The sequence below is a fragment of the Poecile atricapillus genome, chromosome 1, assembly GCF_030490865.1.
Source record: "Poecile atricapillus isolate bPoeAtr1 chromosome 1, bPoeAtr1.hap1, whole genome shotgun sequence".
NCBI classification, from domain to species: Eukaryota; Metazoa; Chordata; class Aves; order Passeriformes; family Paridae; genus Poecile; species Poecile atricapillus.
Genome location: NC_081249.1, coordinates 368,111 through 387,504, shown reverse-complemented (window position 1 = coordinate 387,504; position 19,394 = coordinate 368,111). Strand labels below are relative to the sequence as shown.

Here is a 19,394-nt window from a genome sequence, read left to right as displayed (position 1 = left end):
ATTTAAATGAATAATATAGAAATGAAAATATACACATCTATACTAAAGAAATAAATAGAGGGAGATATATATATGTATATATATACATATACATATACATATATAAATATAGCCATAAAAAAGAAATAAATACATGTAATCCAAATCTAGACAAGGATATTAATATTCAGTATGCAAACTATATGGATAGATGCTAATATAATATGTTTTAATATCTGTTATGTATTATATCCATGTGTATAAATATAGAAGATCAATATCATAGAAATAGATATTAAAACTATTTAAATCAAGGGTCTTTTTATTTTTTATTTTGTTACAAGCAGGGCTTTTGAATAAATAATATAGAAAGGAAAGTATACACATCTATACTCCAAAAATGAATATAGGGTGGTACATATATATATATTAATATATATAGCCATAAAAAAGAAATAAATACAAGTAATTTAATCTAGACAAGTAGATTAATATTCAGTATGAAAACTATATGGATAGATATTTATATAATAAATTTTAATATCTATTTAATATCTATTATGCTAATAGAATATATTTTAATATCTGTTATGTATTATATCTATTTGTATAAATAAAGAAGTTCAATATGACAGAAATAGATATTAAAAATATTTAAATGAAGGGCCTTTTTGCTTTTTATTTGGTTAGAGGCAGGGCTTGCTAAGTTCCGATGGGGGTTTTTTTGGGGCGTTCCTTGGAGAAGGGTTTTTGGAAGGGGGTTGCACACGTTCTTTCTTGCCGGGCTTCTTTGCACGTGGGGGGGCGACCCCCGCCCAGCCCCGGGCTGAGCTCTGCGGCAGTGCTGCCACCTTGTGGCCACAGAGCGGTACTGCAGCTGTGCCCCGGCGCGGGCGGGGCCGAGCCGAGCGGAGCCGAGCCGAGCCGAGCCGAGCCGAACCGAGCCGAGCCGAGCCGAGCCGAGCCGAACCGAGCCGAGCCGAGCCGAGCCGAGCGGAACCGAACCGAGCCGAGCCGAGCCGAGCCGAGCCGAACCGAGCGGAGCCGAACCGAGGCGTGCCGTGTCGAGCCGGGACCCCCCCGCAGGAGCCGGGTCGGGCTGATTGCCACACTGAAGTTTGCGGCCGGCCGGTAGGACCCCGGCAGAGGCGTCGACTCCAATGCCTGCCGCCGCAGGCGCAGCCGCCGCCCAGCTCCGGAGCCGCTGAGCCCCGCCGCCACCGTCCTCGCCCCGGGAAAGGCGGCGGAAAATCGGGCGGAGTGCTCGGAGTCGGCCGGCTTCGTCGGGTTTTTCGTTCAGGCAAGTAAGCTAGACAGACGCGCTGAGAGCAGCGGGGGCCTCGATCGTGCCACAACAAAGATGGCCGCTCGGCCGGAAGTGGCTTCAGCCACAACAAAGATGGCGGCGAGGAAGGGCGGAAGTGACGTCACGCCCCTCACAAGATGGCTGCCGAGTCGCGGCTGGCTTTGACCTTCCAAGCATGGCGGCCGAAAAGGCGGGAAAATGCAAGGACCCCGGGCGGTGGGTGTTTTACTCGACTGCCTGACAAACACCCCGACGCCGACGCCGCTCCGGCGCAATTTTCCGCGGCTTTTCCGGCCGTGCCGACACGGGCTGTACGCTCAGCGGCGCCGGGGCCGGACGCGAGCCAGCCGGGCGCCGACAGGCAGCGGTGCGGACGCCTCTCTCTGACGGGGTCCTTGCCGCGGCCGCGTTTTTGGGTTTGGCCCTCGCGGCGACCCGTACCTTCCCGCCGCTCCTCTCGCTCCGTGCTCTCCCCCCGGCCCGGGGAAATGGAGGAACCCCCCGATGGCTTCGGCTCCCAACGGTCGCTCCCCGGCGCTGGGTCCAGAGCGGCCCGAGGAGGGGATGCTCTGTGTGCCGGAACGGTGAGAGGTGCGGGCGGGTCGGGGGGACTTTATCCACCCAGTATATACCTGGAAGTATAATGATGATCAAAATAGATACTAAAAAATATTGAAGATAAACGGGCTGCTTGGTTTTTATTTAGTTAGAGGCAGGGTTTTTAAATAAATAAGAAAAAAATAAATAAAATATTTCAAGAATGAATATGTAAAGGTATAGAGAAATATATATATATATATATGTAGGCATAAAAATAAGTAAAAATAAGTAATAGAAATATATACCTATATATTGATTTATAATCTATAATATGATTTCTGTACGTATAGATGGTAATATGATATATTTTAGGATATGTTATGTGTTATGTATATCAACAAGGTATATAAATATGATAAAAAATATATATTAAAAGATTTTTAAATACCGTTTAAGATAAAGGGACTGTTTGGTTTTTATTAGGTTTGCTTTGGGGCTTTTAAATAAATACTACAAAAATAAAAACATAGAAATGTATATTAAATATATCAAGATATAGAGATATGTGCAACCAGAAAAGTAAAGAAATAGAAGTAATGCAAATATATACAAACAGGTTTATGTTTAATCTATATATCTACATTATATTTATTTAATAGATGTATTATATATATAATAAATATATATATAATTAAAATGTATATAATATATTTAATATATAATAATATATGTATACATGTTAAAATAATATATTTTGATACTTTATACATTGTGTGTTATATATAAATGAATATAGTATATAAATTTAAACACATGTTGTGGAAATAGATGTTAATTTTTTTTTTTTTTTATTTTCATTGTTTTGGTAAGTTTCTCAGAGGCAATCCTCCCGTTGCAGCTGCTGCCAGCACTGAAAACCTGTGTGCTTCGTGGTGTCCATCGCCCAGCTGGCAACGATTCCCTGGTGTTTGGTGCATTAAGTCACACCCAGCTGTGTGGGATGGCAGGTGAGCACATTGCCCGAGCCTTTTAGCTTTTCTGGCTCACACACAACTTCCTTTCCTTTTTTATATGGAAATCAGGGAAGAGGGTAGTGTATATTAGTATATTAGCATTTCTAGCAGATTTTTAACTGCCACTGATGATGCCCGTTCATCTTTGCAGTGTGGGTTTTCATGCTGACAAATCCTCTGCTTTGCCTTCTGCTCAGAGTCAGGTGGGCCCTTTATTGAACAGATTTATCTGCTACAAGGCTACGCAGAAGGATGGAAAGGAGGAACACAGGGGGGAAAAAAAAATAGATGAAAGGCCATGCATTGATCACCTGATGTACTCCAGAGACAAACATGGCTATTACAGGTAACATGGAGCAGCCCTTCTGGCCTTTTCAGTTGTATTCAGAGAGATGTTTGCCTGCTGTGAATATCTGGGTGCTTGGAGTTCACTCTGATTTTAACAAGCCCATCAATAATAAAACATTGTATTGATAGAGCAAGATCTACTTCTGTAAAGTTGTTGCTCCACAGAAAAGCAGCATAAAGAAGCTAGCTGGATTATTTGTATGATATGTAGCTTTTTTAGGATGTTTTGTTCTTTATATGGTGTTCATTTCAAATACAAGCGTGTGAACTTTGTGTTTCCTTTTAGGGGCTGGTTCTGGGGTAACAAGGAAGCACAAGGCCTAAACACCTCTGGCTTGTCTGTCCAAGGATCTGCCTCAATTGTGGCTCCCATCCTTCTGAAGAACTCTTCAGTACAGTGAGTTACCTTCTATAACTATTTATTGTTGTATTGTTGTTGTGAGACCTCATTGCTGGGTGAGAAGACCAGGGGAAATTAAAGGCTGTATGCCACTGTTACTTCACTGAATTCTTGTACTCTGTTAAAATCAAAACAAAAGGGATTTACACTGTAAGAAACACTTAAATGTAAGTTAAGGTAAAGGTCACAGTGCTAAAACCTAAGAGCAGATAGCCTTGAGCTCCTTTATATTCCTACTCCTGCCTCCAGGGTATCATCAGCTATCCCCTAGATCTTGCAGTGGAAGAGATGCTGAACCATCAGCTGTTCCATATTCTACACCACGTGTCTTTTTACCATGCTCCTCTGAGAAGCATCTCTCCCTTCTCTGTTTCTTTGCAGACAAGAAGGGAGAAATTGGGATTGCCTTTGTTCTTTTGCCTGTTAATAAAAAGGCCGCTTGTGGCTGTGTGCAGTGGCAACTGCATCACAGAATCTTAGAGGTGATTATTCGCAGGTTAAGGAAATAATTCCCTTTTTTGTCACTGCTGCGCTGAATTTCATAGGCGTGTGTGTGGCTCGATGCCTAAGATATTTAAAGCAGGTTTTATTCTTACAGGGGTTTTGCACACTAGAGTGTGCGCCCAGGTTTTGTTTCCAGAAGTGAGGTGTAGCGCTGGGTGTTTCATTTGGTGTGTTACTTGTTCTGTTGTGTCAATAACTGCAGTGTCCTCCCTGTGCCTGTGTATTGCAGGGGCAGTCGAGTGCTGGTTATAAAGGTGGTGATAATTAGGAATAAGCTGTTTAAGCTTGGATAAATGTTTAGAAATCATTGCTTAGATATTGCTGTGTAAAACGCTCGCTCGCGGTGGGAGAATTCTCCAGGGTCAAGCTGTTCAGGTATGTGCAGTTTATTATATGGGTAAAGAGAGGGGAGAGCTGTGTCCGCCACCAGCCTCGGCGTCCACGTGGTCCGGGGGAGGAGGGAGAGAACGGGGAGAGCAGGAGAGGAGAGGATGGAAAAGGGGAAGGAGGGAGTAAGAGCAACAGAGGGAGAGCGGGGGAAACCAGGGAGGGATAAGAGGGGGGAGACAAGAGAGGGGTAAGAGGGGAAAACCCAAGAGGGTAAGAGTAAGAGAGGGAAAGAGTGGAAGAGGTAAGAGAGGGGGAGAGGGGAGCTGAGAGAGGAGTAAAGGGGTACGAGAGAAGAGCCGAGAGGTACGAGAGAGGTTAAGAGGTAAGAGAGAAAAGCTAAGAGAGAGGTTAAGAGAGGTTTAAGATAGAAAAGCTAAGAGAGCGAAGTTCTTGTTACAATCCAATCTATCTTTTTCTATAGTGAATATTCTAATTCCCAGTAACCAATCACCACGAGATACACCCACTAAAGATTTTACATACAGTGTTGCATTTGAGGTTCTACAAGCTTTACCAGTTCTTCCCTTGCTTCTTGACCTTTGGGCTTTCTGTCAGCAGAAGGACATTGTTTTATCAGCAGGATTCTCCTTTAGCTGGCTAGGCTATTGTTCTTTGGTCATATAGTAACCAGTACTCTGTATCTTATGACTCAAAGCAGGCTTTCGTTTCTACTTCGATTCTAGCCTTCTTTTTTCAGAATCTTCTGCCAAACCATCACATTCATAAGGTTTCCCTGTTTCACCCTCCCCAACAGGCAGCAAGTTGTGCTGCGCTCTGATAATTCCATACTCAACCTGTTCCTCATTTCTTAAAGGTTCACTTCAGCCTTGAATCAGCAGGTCCCTAGGTTTGGTTTTTTAGGATGCCATTCCCGTTAGATTTTCCCCTGTGAAGACCTGAGTATGTCCAGTTTGACCTCCAGGATAATGAAGGGAGAGGAGCTCCCGTTGATTCAAGAGTGAAGCAAGGCGTCCATTCTTGGCCTGGGGCTGTTTCAAATGGGGAGGGATCAGTGTCCTGACTTCTCTCTCTCAGAGGCAGGGTTCCTGGACGAGGTGACCCAGGACAGCTTCGTGCTGGGCCCGGGCTACGACCGCCCCTAGCAGCTGGAGCCCGCGGTGAGGGAGCCCAAGAGCATCCAGCTGTACCAGCACCTCAGCCTCAAGAGCTGCATCTGGACCTTCGACGCTTATTACGACATGACCGAGTTAATTGATGTCTGTGGGGGCTCTGTCACCGCTGACTTCCAGGTGAGAGGCCCATCCAGAGCTCTCCAGGTATCCCAGATCTCTCTCAGTTCTCAGGCACAGCTCTGCGTTGCGTGGAGCTGCTGCTCTGCCCTGCACAGGTGGAGCGTGGCTTTTCCCCCCCTCTAACCTGGAAGAAAACAGCGCTGTGTGCATTTCTTTCATTTATTTTCCATTTCATTCGTTTTCCATTTATTTTATTCTCTAAATCTTCAGAGTGCCAGGAAAATACCGGGTTTTTTTAATGTAGGGCCATACTGGAAATACAAAACGTTCTCAGCTGGGCTCTCTTTTATAATTTTGGCTGTGTTCTCGGCCAATAGAAATGAGCAGAGGACAGAGCAGAGGCAGCTCAGTCCATGCTCCACAACATGGGATATTTTAGCTCATTCCGTAATTAAGAGACCAAAAGCCAAAAATGTTCCTCTAGAAACGAATGGCTTTCCCTGTTTGGGGTATCTCACTGTCCTCTCCTGGCTGCATTATCCATCTGCAGACCACTCCGTCTCCCCCAAGCTCTTCCATTAAATTCCCAGCCCACATTGCTTGGACCAGCATCATCTCTCTTAATTCCTGCCAGCCTGGAACTTGTTCATGAAGTTTCCTTTTATAGCTCCAATTGTTTGCACAAACCCAGAGGAGCCGCTTGGCCGGAGAAAGTGCCCAGTGGAGCATGTGGAGCCTGGCCCCAGCCAGGCTGGAACATCTCCCCGAATTCTCCAGGGCGTACAAAGTACAGCTGCACTCTGCAGATAATAAATGGAGAGCTCTGGGAGGCCTGAGCAAGCAGAATTGCTCATTTTTAATTCACAGCCTTGGAAATCAGGGGGCTTTTGAGGTGAAATTGTGCCCAGAGTTCCTTTGTCCGGTGGTCCCAGGGAGCCTTAGCGCTGCCCCTGGATTACAATGCAGGTTTGTCTGAGGTGCCTGCACGTAAAGAACGTCCAGAGTCACCTCTGACTTCACTGGAAGGTGCATAACCCCCTTTTCGGGGTTTTATTGCCAGGTAAGGGACTCTGCCCAGTCCTTCCTGACAGTCCACGTCCCTCTCTCCGTGTCCTACATCTGTGTGACGGCACCGAGGGGCTGGGCTTCCCTGGAGCACCGCACCGAGATGGAGTTCTCCTTCTTCTACGACACCGTTCTCTGGAGGACAGGTGAGCCTGAGGCACTCCAAGGGCTATGGAAGAAGTGCTTCCTTCATGTTTTCCCCTTAGTTCCTGCAGTGCCCCCAGAGTCCTGAGGGAACGGGGAACTCGGAATATTGCCTTCCTCTGTGCTTGCGGGGGGCTTAGGCAGCCGATGGCTGGCAGAGGGAGCGTGCAGCTGGCTCACTGGAGGGTGATCCCAACTGAACCCTGCCTTGTGGAGGTGTCCCAAACGCTTCTGGGGCTGGCAGAGCCCAGCAGAGGAGAGCGAAGGTGCTGTGTGGGCTCCCAGTGGCGCTGTCCTTGCAGGGATCCAGACGGACAGCGTGCTCTCGGCCCGCCTGCAGATAATCCCCATCTACATCCGCCAGGACGGACGGCTGGTCAGCGAGTTCAGGACGCAGGCCAAGTTCAGAGGTGAGGGCAGTGATCCTGGCAGGGACACAGAGCAGGGTCACACAGAGCTCTGCTCTGACGGCACAGGCAGCGGAACGAGTCCCTGTCCCTGCCGGGAGCCCCTCTGGCCCTGCGAGGTGGGGCCTCTCCACGCTCTGCCTCCCGTCACCTCCTTGTCCTCCCCCAGCGCTGTTTGTCACGGAGCACCACAGCCTGCCAGATGTCAGGTCCTCTTTGAGAACTCCAGAGCACCTGGGAGGCATCGAATTTGACCTGCAGCTGCTGTGGAGTGCTCAGACTTTTGATTCTCCCTACCAGCTCTGGAGAGCAACCAGCTCCTACAACAGGTGAGGGCTGGGGGTGCAGTCCCCTCCAGCAGCTTCCCCCACAGCACCACGTTCTCCCTGGCACCCCTCCAGCAGCCACGCCAGCAATAGCACGGAATGCTCAGGAGCTTGGTTAGAGCTGGAGCACTGCTGTACTGAGAGAAAAATCAGCTCAGCCTCTTGGAAAGGAATTTTTCCAGCGGTGAAGCCTGTGGATAGACTGATCCCAGAGTCACACTTGGCCCTCGGGGACTGCCGGATGACATTGCTGGGGCAAGGGAGAGGTGCTGCCCTGGGTGAAGAGCTTTGAGCTCTGCTTGGTGGCTGCAGGGTCTCCTGTCTGTTCCCAGGAAGGATTACTCTGGAGAATACACCATGTTCCTGATCCCCTGCACGGTGCAGCCCACGCAGCCGTGGGCAGAGCCTGGAGCCAAGCCCCTGCCCTGCACGGCTCACGCTCCCGAGCGGTAAGAGGGCAGGAGGGCAGGCTCGGCCCCTTTGGGGTGCACACCTGTCCAGACCTCATCTCCCCTTTGTTTCCTTCCTTGTCCCAATTGCAGGTTTTTGATCCTGATCACCTTCCAGCAGACAAGCCGCCCAGTTCCAGTTGTTTACTCCCAGAACGCAAGAGTTTCAGATCTGTAACGACGAGAAGGTTTTTCTAATGGACCCCACCAAATCGGAAAGGTCTCTGGCAGAAATGGATTACAAGGGGGGCTTTTTCCAAGGGTAGGATTTACCTCTCCTCTTCTGCTTGTGCCCAGCGTTTCTGCTTTCACAGCTTCCATTCCCTGGAGAGGAAAGGGCAAAACCCACAGGTAGCTTTGCCTCTTCTACAGCAATCATTGATATCTTACAGCCCTGTGAAAGAGCAGCGTGCTCTGGCACCGCGTTTTGTCACTCGCACCCACCGAGCCCTTCCCAAACAACCCAAACCCTTCTGAACACGGACACTTGGCTCTAGCAGCGTTTTCCTGCTTGGGAAATTTCACCTGCCCCTCTTTGTCCCGACCTCCCCAGGGCAGATCCTGTACGGGCACGTGCTCTGGCACCCGGAACAAAACCTCAACGCTGCTTACAAGCTGCAGCTGGAGAAGGTCAACCTGTGCACAGGCAGGGATGGCTACGTGCCCTTCCTCGACCCCACGGGTACCGTCTACAACGAGGGGCCCCGGTACGGCTGCATCCAGCCCAACAAGTACCTGAAACACCGATTCCTCCTCCTGGTGAGTGCTCTGCTCCTGCTTCTTCCCGTTTGGGATTTGCTCTGGCAACCCGCAGGTGGTGGCTGCAAAGGGATAAGGGAGCCCGTGGGGGATGTTTTGTGCTGCTGCTGCTGCTGCTGCTGCTGCTGCAAGCTGTGAACACCAGATCAGTTTTTCCCCACCCTTGGAGTGTGTTCCTGAATCGGTGCCCACGTGTAGGTGTGGAGATGGGGCATTCGGACTAGATCCCTGACACAGGTGTTTGGTGGGGCTCTGGCTTCCAGCCTCCCTTGGGAAAGCAGACAGCATCCCTCACGCCACTTCTCTGACTTTCCAGGACCAAAACCAGCCAGAAGTGAGGGATAAGTATTTCCCCGATGTGCCTTTTGACGCCCGCTTTGCTTCCCAGCTGTCCGAGTTCCACTCGGTGAGCAGCATGCCCGGAGCTGATGGATTTACTCTCAAGGTGGACGCTCTCTACAAGGTATGTAGTACCCAGTGCTTTTGGTAGCCCAAAATGGACTTCTCTGTCCAGGACCTCCCAAACACTTGGTGAATTGTAGACTCTGGGCCTTCAGAATTCACCTCTGATACAAGAAATGAAGATTAGGATGTTAGTCCCGTAATTTCATTTTTTTTTTTCCCTGAGGCACTCATGAGAAAGCTCTTTAAAAACACATTATTCGTGTTCCTGAAGGAATTAATGCCATCGCAAAGGCAGGACACCTCACGGGGTGGTCCGTGCTCCCGAGGAGCTCCCCTTGAACACCCGAGGTGGAGCTGCCCCGAAGGCGGCGGGCGGCCGCTGCTGCACCGTCAGGAACCTTCATCCACCGAGGGACGCGGCGGCCTCTGCCAGGGCCAGGGCAGGAAAGTGAAGCAGGTGCACATGGAAGTCAAAGTCCACGGCAATTTGCACGACGGCACGGAAGTTTCATGGAGCACACGCATTGGGAAAAGCTTTTTATAAACTGTAAAATAAAGATAATCCAAAACTGAAAAGCCACCTGGGTATTTTTTTAGTCTGGTGAGGAGGGGCAGCTGTCAATTGCCCCTGCTCCCGTCTTAGCGGCTGCACCGCTGCCCTCCCTCCGTGCTGCTCCAGTTCTCCCAGGCTTAAGTGGGCAGGGTGGGGAAGCCAGCTCCCACCGCTGGCATGTGGGAGCTCTGAGCCAGCCGAGGAGCAGCCGGGTTCCTCTTCCTGTCCTCCGGAAGAGAGTAAAGCTAAAATCACCCGCTGTGATCGGGGTGTCCCTTCTTGCGCCGCCCCGCCGGTCCCCCTCATTCCCCTGGGGCGCGGCGGGCCGGAGCCCCACGGAGCTGCTGGGCCGGGGCAGGGAAGGACGGAGACGAGGGCGCCCAGCGCGGCTCGGGCCCCGCCGCGGCCTCGGGGCTGGCGGAGCGGGGGGGGACGGGCCGGGAGCGCTCCGGGGCTGCGGGACCGGCCCTGCCCAGGCCGGGGCGCCGCGTCCGCACCGGGACCCGCAGCGCTCCCGCAGCCGGAACCGCCCTCCCGCGGCGATCCCGGTACCGATCCCGATCCACCCCACGGGGGAGAGGCGGCACCGCCCGGGACCCCAGGGCGGACACCGGCAGGACCCGAACCCCCCATCCCAGCTCCGGTTGCGGGCTCCGTCACCCGCTTTCGGTCAGCCCCGTCCCGGCATCGCGGCAGGAGGGGGAGTCGAGTCCCGGCGAGGGAGTGCCCCGTCCCCAGCCTTGTCTCAGCCCCAATCCGGCCATGCTCCGCCACCCCCGAGACCCGCCACCCGGGGCCGGCCGGGGGAGAGGCGGCACCGCTCCGCCGGCGGACACCGGCAGGACTCTGCCCCGCTGCAGACCCCGTCCCGAGCCGCGGCCCCGCCGCAGCGCGCAGGGCTCGGAGCGGAGCCCGCCGGGAGCAGCCCCCGGGCCGGGGCTCGACCAGCGCCGAGCGAGAGTCGCGGGCCAGCGGCACGGGGGGCGGGGCCGCATGAGGAGCGGGGCCACGGGGCACAGCCCGACCGCACCTGGGAACTGCCGGGGGTCCCGGGCGGCGTCGCCTGTCCCCCATCGGGCGGATCGAGGCGGCACCGGGCCCGGGATCGGGATCGGGATCGGGTCCGGGATGGGTCTCGGGTCCGGGATGGGTCTCGGGTCCGGGATCGGTCTCGGGATCGGTTCCGGGCCCGGGATGGCGGCGGCGGTTCCCGTTGCGGACTCGGCCCCCCCCCGCCCGGCCCCGGGACCGCGGCACGAAGGGGGCGAGGCCAGGGAGAGGGGGGCCCGGCACAGGTGTGAGGGGCGGGGGCACGGAGCGCGTGCGCAGCTCGGGACAGCAGAGCGCGTGCGCGGCGCGGGGCCGCCTCAGGTGTGCGGGACGGGGCCGGCACAGGTGTGAGGGGCTCCAGAGCGGCTGCGCGGGGCGGGACCGAGGGCATTTAAACCCCGGAAGGGCGGCGGCCGCCATTTGCTCCAGTACCGGGTGGAGGCGGCTGCGGCCGCTCCGGTGAGGCGCTTCTCTCTCTTCTCCGCTTTTATCTCTCTTTTCTGCTTTTATCTCTCCTTTCTCTGCTTTTCTCTCCTGTTTCTCTCTCCCGTCTCCTTCTCTCCCCTCTCTGCTCTTGTCCCCCGTCTCCCCCTCACACCGCCCGCTCCCTCTCTCCCCTCACCTCCCCGCCCGCCCCCTCCTCCCCAACCTGAGCCCCGCCTCTGTTCCTCCTCTGTCTCTTCCTCCCGCTCCCTCCTCACCCGGCCCAACCTGGCTCTGCCCTCCGTTCTCCTTCTGTCACCGCTCCCTTCCCCTGCTCCTTCTTTCTCCCCTCCGCCGTCCCTGCCCCGGCCGCCCCGGCCTCTCCCTGTGTGCCGTACGCCCCTGTTTGTCCGTGTCCCCCTTCTCCTCTCCTTGGCGGCGCTGTCGCCCCTCTGTCTCTGCCGCCCCTTCCTTCTCTGTCCCTTGTCCCTTTCTGTCTTCCCCCGCAGCCGCGGGGCTCGGGGCGCCGGATAATAAAGCCCAGAGGGCCGGAGCCGGCGCCCCCGGCGGGAATCCCCTCACGGGGCCGGAGCCCGCGGTGCGGGTCCCCCCACGCACAACACCGCCCCACACTGCCGGGTGTCCCCACATCACACTGGGGGCTGAGGGGGGCCGGGGCTGGGAGGGGGGCTTAGGGTGGGCCCCCTCCTCCGGAGGGGTCCTGGGGTGGGTTAGCGAGGGTTGGGGGGCCGGGGGGGGGGGGGATTTGGGATGGGGGGGTTTGGGAAGGGCCCCCTCGTTAGGAGGGGGTCCCGGGTGGGGGGGGGTGGGTTAGGGAGGGCCCCCTCCGGAGGAGGGGGTCCCGGGGAGGGGCGGGGGGCGGGGCCCCCTCCGGAGGGGGGGGCCCGGGGTGGGAGGGGCTGGGGGGGTCTGTCCCCCCTAAACCCCTCCCACTCTGGGCCCTCCCCTCCGGGCGGGGCTCGTCCCGGCCCCTCCCCAGGACCCCTCCTCCGGACAGGGGCCCGCGGGGGGGGGGGGGGGGATGTGGTGGGTGGGGGGGGCAGCAGGTGGGGTCACGTCACTCTGCACCGTAATCACACTTTTGTGTCAAACGACAGCACTCCCCCTCCTATTCCCCCCCCCCGCCCCCCCCCCCCCCCCCCCCCCGCGGGCCCCTGTCCGGAGGAGGGGTCCTGGGGAGGGGCCGGGCCGGGCCCCGCCCGGAGGGGAGGGCCCAGAGTGGGAGGGGTTTAGGGGGGCAGACCACCCCCAGCCCCTCCCACCCCGGGCCCCCCCCTCCGGAGGGGGCCCCGCCCCCCGCCCCTCCCCGGGACCCCTCCTCCGGAGGGGGCCCTCCCTAACCCACCCCCCCACCCGGGACCCCCTCCTAACGAGGGGGCCCTTCCCAAACCCTCCCCCCCAGGACCCCCTCCAGAGGAGGGGGCCAACCCTAAACCCCCCCAACCCACCCCCCCACCCGGGACCCCCTCCTAACGAGGGGGCCCTTCCCAAACCCCCCCATCCCAAATCCCCCCCCCCCGGCCCCCCAACCCTCGCTAACCCACCCCAGGACCCCTCCGGAGGAGGGGGCCCACCCTAAGCCCCCCTCCCAGCCCCGGCCCCCCTCAGCCCCCAGTGTGATGTGGGGACACCCGGCAGTGTGGGGCGGTGTTGTGCGTGGGGGGACCCGCACCGCGGGCTCCGGCCCCGTGAGGGGATTCCCGCCGGGGGCGCCGGCTCCGGCCCTCTGGGCTTTATTATCCGGCGCCCCGAGCCCCGCGGCTGCGGGGGAAGACAGAAAGGGACAAGGGACAGAGAAGGAAGGGGCGGCAGAGACAGAGGGGCGACAGCGCCGCCAAGGAGAGGAGAAGGGGGACACGGACAAACAGGGGCGTACGGCACACAGGGAGAGGCCGGGGCGGCCGGGGCAGGGACGGCGGAGGGGAGAAAGAAGGAGCAGGGGAAGGGAGCGGTGACAGAAGGAGAACGGAGGGCAGAGCCAGGTTGGGCCGGGTGAGGAGGGAGCGGGAGGAAGAGACAGAGGAGGAACAGAGGCGGGGCTCAGGTTGGGGAGGAGGGGGCGGGCGGGGAGGTGAGGGGAGAGAGGGAGCGGGCGGTGTGAGGGGGAGACGGGGGACAAGAGCAGAGAGGGGAGAGAAGGAGACGGGAGAGAGAAACAGGAGAGAAAAGCAGAGAAAGGAGAGATAAAAGCAGAAAAGAGAGATAAAAGCGGAGAAGAGAGAGAAGCGCCTCACCGGAGCGGCCGCAGCCGCCTCCACCCGGTACTGGAGCAAATGGCGGCCGCCGCCCTTCCGGGGTTTAAATGCCCTCGGTCCCGCCCCGCGCAGCCGCTCTGGAGCCCCTCACACCTGTGCCGGCCCCGTCCCGCACACCTGAGGCGGCCCCGCGCCGCGCACGCGCTCTGCTGTCCCGAGCTGCGCACGCGCTCCGTGCCCCCGCCCCTCACACCTGTGCCGGGCCCCCCTCTCCCTGGCCTCGCCCCCTTCGTGCCGCGGTCCCGGGGCCGGGCGGGGGGGGGGCCGAGTCCGCAACGGGAACCGCCGCCGCCATCCCGGGCCCGGAACCGATCCCGAGACCGATCCCGGACCCGAGACCCATCCCGGACCCGAGACCCATCCCGGACCCGATCCCGATCCCGATCCCGGGCCCGGTGCCGCCTCGATCCGCCCGATGGGGGACAGGCGACGCCGCCCGGGACCCCCGGCAGTTCCCAGGTGCGGTCGGGCTGTGCCCCGTGGCCCCGCTCCTCATGCGGCCCCGCCCCCCGTGCCGCTGGCCCGCGACTCTCGCTCGGCGCTGGTCGAGCCCCGGCCCGGGGGCTGCTCCCGGCGGGCTCCGCTCCGAGCCCTGCGCGCTGCGGCGGGGCCGCGGCTCGGGACGGGGTCTGCAGCGGGGCAGAGTCCTGCCGGTGTCCGCCGGCGGAGCGGTGCCGCCTCTCCCCCGGCCGGCCCCGGGTGGCGGGTCTCGGGGGTGGCGGAGCATGGCCGGATTGGGGCTGAGACAAGGCTGGGGACGGGGCACTCCCTCGCCGGGACTCGACTCCCCCTCCTGCCGCGATGCCGGGACGGGGCTGACCGAAAGCGGGTGACGGAGCCCGCAACCGGAGCTGGGATGGGGGGTTCGGGTCCTGCCGGTGTCCGCCCTGGGGTCCCGGGCGGTGCCGCCTCTCCCCCGTGGGGTGGATCGGGATCGGTACCGGGATCGCCGCGGGAGGGCGGTTCCGGCTGCGGGAGCGCTGCGGGTCCCGGTGCGGACGCGGCGCCCCGGCCTGGGCAGGGCCGGTCCCGCAGCCCCGGAGCGCTCCCGGCCCGTCCCCCCCCGCTCCGCCAGCCCCGAGGCCGCGGCGGGGCCCGAGCCGCGCTGGGCGCCCTCGTCTCCGTCCTTCCCTGCCCCCGCCCAGCAGCTCCGTGGGGCTCCGGCCCGCCGCGCCCCAGGGGAATGAGGGGGACCGGCGGGGCGGCGCAAGAAGGGACACCCCGATCACAGCGGGTGATTTTAGCTTTACTCTCTTCCGGAGGACAGGAAGAGGAACCCGGCTGCTCCTCGGCTGGCTCAGAGCTCCCACATGCCAGCGGTGGGAGCTGGCTTCCCCACCCTGCCCACTTAAGCCTGGGAGAACTGGAGCAGCACGGAGGGAGGGCAGCGGTGCAGCCGCTAAGACGGGAGCAGGGGCAATTGACAGCTGCCCCTCCTCACCAGACTAAAAAAATACCCAGGTGGCTTTTCAGTTTTGGATTATCTTTATTTTACAGTTTATAAAAAGCTTTTCCCAATGCGTGTGCTCCATGAAACTTCCGTGCCGTCGTGCAAATTGCCGTGGACTTTGACTTCCATGTGCACCTGCTTCACTTTCCTGCCCTGGCCCTGGCAGAGGCCGCCGCGTCCCTCGGTGGATGAAGGTTCCTGACGGTGCAGCAGCGGCCGCCCGCCGCCTTCGGGGCAGCTCCACCTCGGGTGTTCAAGGGGAGCTCCTCGGGAGCACGGACCACCCCGTGAGGTGTCCTGCCTTTGCGATGGCATTAATTCCTTCAGGAACACGAATAATGTGTTTTTAAAGAGCTTTCTCATGAGTGCCTCAGGGAAAAAAAAAAATGAAATTACGGGACTAACATCCTAATCTTCATTTCTTGTATCAGAGGTGAATTCTGAAGGCCCAGAGTCTACAATTCACCAAGTGTTTGGGAGGTCCTGGACAGAGAAGTCCATTTTGGGCTACCAAAAGCACTGGGTACTACATACCTTGTAGAGAGCGTCCACCTTGAGAGTAAATCCATCAGCTCCGGGCATGCTGCTCACCGAGTGGAACTCGGACAGCTGGGAAGCAAAGCGGGCGTCAAAAGGCACATCGGGGAAATACTTATCCCTCACTTCTGGCTGGTTTTGGTCCTGGAAAGTCAGAGAAGTGGCGTGAGGGATGCTGTCTGCTTTCCCAAGGGAGGCTGGAAGCCAGAGCCCCACCAAACACCTGTGTCAGGGATCTAGTCCGAATGCCCCATCTCCACACCTACACGTGGGCACCGATTCAGGAACACACTCCAAGGGTGGGGAAAAACTGATCTGGTGTTCACAGCTTGCAGCAGCAGCAGCAGCAGCAGCAGCAGCACAAAACATCCCCCACGGGCTCCCTTATCCCTTTGCAGCCACCACCTGCGGGTTGCCAGAGCAAATCCCAAACGGGAAGAAGCAGGAGCAGAGCACTCACCAGGAGGAGGAATCGGTGTTTCAGGTACTTGTTGGGCTGGATGCAGCCGTACCGGGGCCCCTCGTTGTAGACGGTACCCGTGGGGTCGAGGAAGGGCACGTAGCCATCCCTGCCTGTGCACAGGTTGACCTTCTCCAGCTGCAGCTTGTAAGCAGCGTTGAGGTTTTGTTCCGGGTGCCAGAGCACGTGCCCGTACAGGATCTGCCCTGGGGAGGTCGGGACAAAGAGGGGCAGGTGAAATTTCCCAAGCAGGAAAACGCTGCTAGAGCCAAGTGTCCGTGTTCAGAAGGGTTTGGGTTGTTTGGGAAGGGCTCGGTGGGTGGGAGTGACAAAACGCGGTGCCAGAGCACGCTGCTCTTTCACAGGGCTGTAAGATGTCAATGATTGCTGTAGAAGAGGCAAAGCTACCTGTGGGTTTTGCCCTTTCCTCTCCAGGGAATGGAAGCTGTGAAAGCAGAAACGCTGGGCACAAGCAGAAGAGGAGAGGTAAATCCTACCCTTGGAAAAAGCCCCCCTTGTAATCCATTTCTGCCAGAGACCTTTCCGATTTGGTGGGGGTCCATTAGAAAAACCTTCTCGTCGTTACAGATCTGAAACTCTTGCGTTCTGGGAGTAAACAACTGGAACCGGGCGGCTTGTCTGCTGGAAGGTGATCAGGATCAAAAACCTGCAATTGGGACAAGGAAGGAAACAAAGGGGAGATGAGGTCTGGACAGGTGTGCACCCCAAAGGGGCCGAGCCTGCCCTCCTGCCCTCTTACCGCTCGGGAGCGTGAGCCGTGCAGGGCAGGGGCTTGGCTCCAGGCTCTGCCCACGGCTGCGTGGGCTGCACCGTGCAGGGGATCAGGAACATGGTGTATTCTCCAGAGTAATCCTTCCTGGGAACAGACAGGAGACCCTGCAGCCACCAAGCAGAGCTCAAAGCTCTTCACCCAGGGCAGCACCTCTCCCTTGCCCCAGCAATGTCATCCGGCAGTCCCCGAGGGCCAAGTGTGACTCTGGGATCAGTCTATCCACAGGCTTCACCGCTGGAAAAATTCCTTTCCAAGAGGCTGAGCTGATTTTTCTCTCAGTACAGCAGTGCTCCAGCTCTAACCAAGCTCCTGAGCATTCCGTGCTATTGCTGGCGTGGCTGCTGGAGGGGTGCCAGGGAGAACGTGGTGCTGTGGGGGAAGCTGCTGGAGGGGACTGCACCCCCAGCCCTCACCTGTTGTAGGAGCTGGTTGCTCTCCAGAGCTGGTAGGGAGAATCAAAAGTCTGAGCACTCCACAGCAGCTGCAGGTCAAATTCGATGCCTCCCAGGTGCTCTGGAGTTCTCCAAGAGGACCTGACATCTGGCAGGCTGTGGTGCTCCGTGACAAACAGCGCTGGGGGAGGACAAGGAGGTGACGGGAGGCAGAGCGTGGAGAGGCCCCACCTCGCAGGGCCAGAGGGGCTCCCGGCAGGGACAGGGACTCGTTCCGCTGCCTGTGCCGTCAGAGCAGAGCTCTGTGTGACCCTGCTCTGTGTCCCTGCCAGGATCACTGCCCTCACCTCTGAACTTGGCCTGCGTCCTGAACTCGCTGACCAGCCGTCCGTCCTCGCGGATGTAGATGGGGATTATCTGCAGGCGGGCCGAGAGCACGCTGTCCGTCTGGATCCCTGCAAGGACAGCGCCACTGGGAGCCCACACAGCACCTTCGCTCTCCTCTGCTGGGCTCTGCCAGCCCCAGAAGCGTTTGGGACACCTCCACAAGGCAGGGTTCAGTTGGGAGCACCCTCCAGTGAGCCAGCTGCACGCTCCCTCTGCCAGCCATCGGCTGCCTAAGCCCCCCGCAAGCACAGAGGAAGGCAATATTCCGAGTTCCCCGCTCCCTCAGGACTCTGGGGGCAGTGCAGGAACTAAGGGGAAAACATGAAGGAAGCACTTCTTCCATAGCCCTTGGAGTGCCTCAGGCTCACCTGTCCTCCAGAGAACGGTGTCGTAGAAGAAGGAGAACTCCATCTCGGTGCGGTGCTCCAGGGAAGCCCAGCCCCTCGGTGCCGTCACACAGATGTAGGACACGGAGAGAGGGACGTGGACTGTCAGGAAGGACTGGGCAGAGTCCCTTACCTGGCAATAAAACCCCAAAAAGGGGGTTATGCACCTTCCAGTGAAGTCAGAGGTGACTCTGGACGTTCTTTACGTGCAGGCACCTCAGACAAACCTGCATTGTAATCCAGGGGCAGCGCTAAGGCTCCCTGGGACCACCGGACAAAGGAACTCTGGGCACAATTTCACCTCAAAACCCCCCTGATTTCCAAGGCTGTGAATTAAAAATGAGCAATTCTGCTTGCTCAGGCCTCCCAGAGCTCTCCATTTATTATCTGCAGAGTGCAGCTGTACTTTGTACGCCCTGGAGAATTCGGGGAGATGTTCCAGCCTGGCTGGGGCCAGGCTCCACATGCTCCACTGGGCAGTTTCTCCGGCCAAGCGGCTCCTCTGGGTTTGTGCAAACAATTGGAGCTATAAAAGGAAACTTCATGAACAAGTTCCAGGCTGGCAGGAATTAAGAGAGATGATGCTGGTCCAAGCAATGTGGGCTGGGAATTTAATGGAAGAGCCTGGGGGAGACGGAGTGGTCTGCAGATGGATAATGCAGCCAGGAGAGGACAGTGAGATACCCCAAACAGGGAAAGCCATTCGTTTCTAGAGGAACATTTTTGGCTTTTGGTCTCTTAATTACGGAATGAGCTAAAATATCCCATGTTGTGGAGCATGGACTGAGCTGCCTCTGCTCTGTCCTCTGCTCATTTCTATTGGCCGAGAACACAGCCAAAATTATAAAAGAGAGCCCAGCTGAGAACGTTTTGTATTTCCAGTATGGCCCTACATTAAAAAAACCCGGTATTTTCCTGGCACTCTGAAGATTTAGAGAATAAAATAAATGGAAAACGAATGAAATGGAAAATAAATGAAATAAATGCACACAGCGCTGTTTTCTTCCAGGTTAGAGGGGGGGAAAAGCCACGCTGCACCTGTGCAGGGCAGAGCAGCAGCTCCACGCAACGCAGAGCTGTGCCTGAGAACTGAGAGAGATCTGGGATACCTGGAGAGCTCTGGATGGGCCTCTCACCTGGAAGTCAGCGGTGACAGAGCCCCCACAGACATCAATTAACTCGGTCATGTCGTAATAAGCGTCGAAGGTCCAGATGCAGCTCTTGAGGCTGAGGTGCTGGTACAGCTGGATGCTCTTGGGCTCCCTCACCGCGGGCTCCAGCTGCTAGGGGCGGTCGTAGCCCGGGCCCAGTACGAAGCTGTCCTGGGTCACCTCGTCCAGGAACCCTGCCTCTGAGAGAGAGAAGTCAGGACACTGATCCCTCCCCATTTGAAACAGCCCCAGGCCAAGAATGGACGCCTTGCTTCACTCTTGAATCAACGGGAGCTCCTCTCCCTTCA

At 57.2% G+C, this 19,394-nt stretch overlaps 2 protein-coding genes across 10 annotated transcripts; one reads left to right on the top strand and one right to left on the bottom strand.

The window, feature by feature from the left end:
* The first annotated feature begins 1,695 nt into the window (after nt 1–1,695).
* LOC131573158 (extracellular matrix organizing protein FRAS1-like) lies at nt 1,696–9,577 on the top strand. Of its 9 annotated transcripts, none has more exons than XM_058826841.1 (9): nt 1,696–1,869; nt 5,516–5,730; nt 6,734–6,884; nt 7,185–7,292; nt 7,459–7,618; nt 7,948–8,064; nt 8,158–8,284; nt 8,618–8,823; nt 9,140–9,544. In XM_058826841.1, exons 2-7 carry the CDS (start codon nt 5,680–5,682, stop codon nt 8,240–8,242), a joined length of 672 nt encoding a protein of 223 aa, XP_058682824.1. In that variant the 5' UTR covers nt 1,696–1,869; nt 5,516–5,679; the 3' UTR covers nt 8,243–8,284; nt 8,618–8,823; nt 9,140–9,544. The 9 variants fall into 9 exon arrangements, with proteins under 9 accessions (XP_058682824.1, XP_058682843.1, XP_058682852.1 ...); XM_058826860.1 differs by having other exon boundaries at nt 1,696–1,876; XM_058826869.1 differs by lacking the exon at nt 1,696–1,869 and adding an exon at nt 3,494–3,583.
* Nucleotides 9,578–16,559: 6,982 nt separating this feature from the next.
* Nucleotides 16,560–19,239, bottom strand: LOC131573195 (extracellular matrix organizing protein FRAS1-like). The gene is made up of 6 exons (XM_058826916.1): nt 19,072–19,239; nt 17,918–18,068; nt 17,510–17,617; nt 17,184–17,343; nt 16,738–16,854; nt 16,560–16,644 (listed from the first exon to the last, which is right to left on the bottom strand). The coding sequence occupies exons 1-6, from the start codon at nt 19,120–19,122 to the stop codon at nt 16,560–16,562; spliced, it is 672 nt and encodes a 223-aa protein (XP_058682899.1). The 5' UTR covers nt 19,123–19,239.
* Nucleotides 19,240–19,394: the final 155 nt, after the last annotated feature.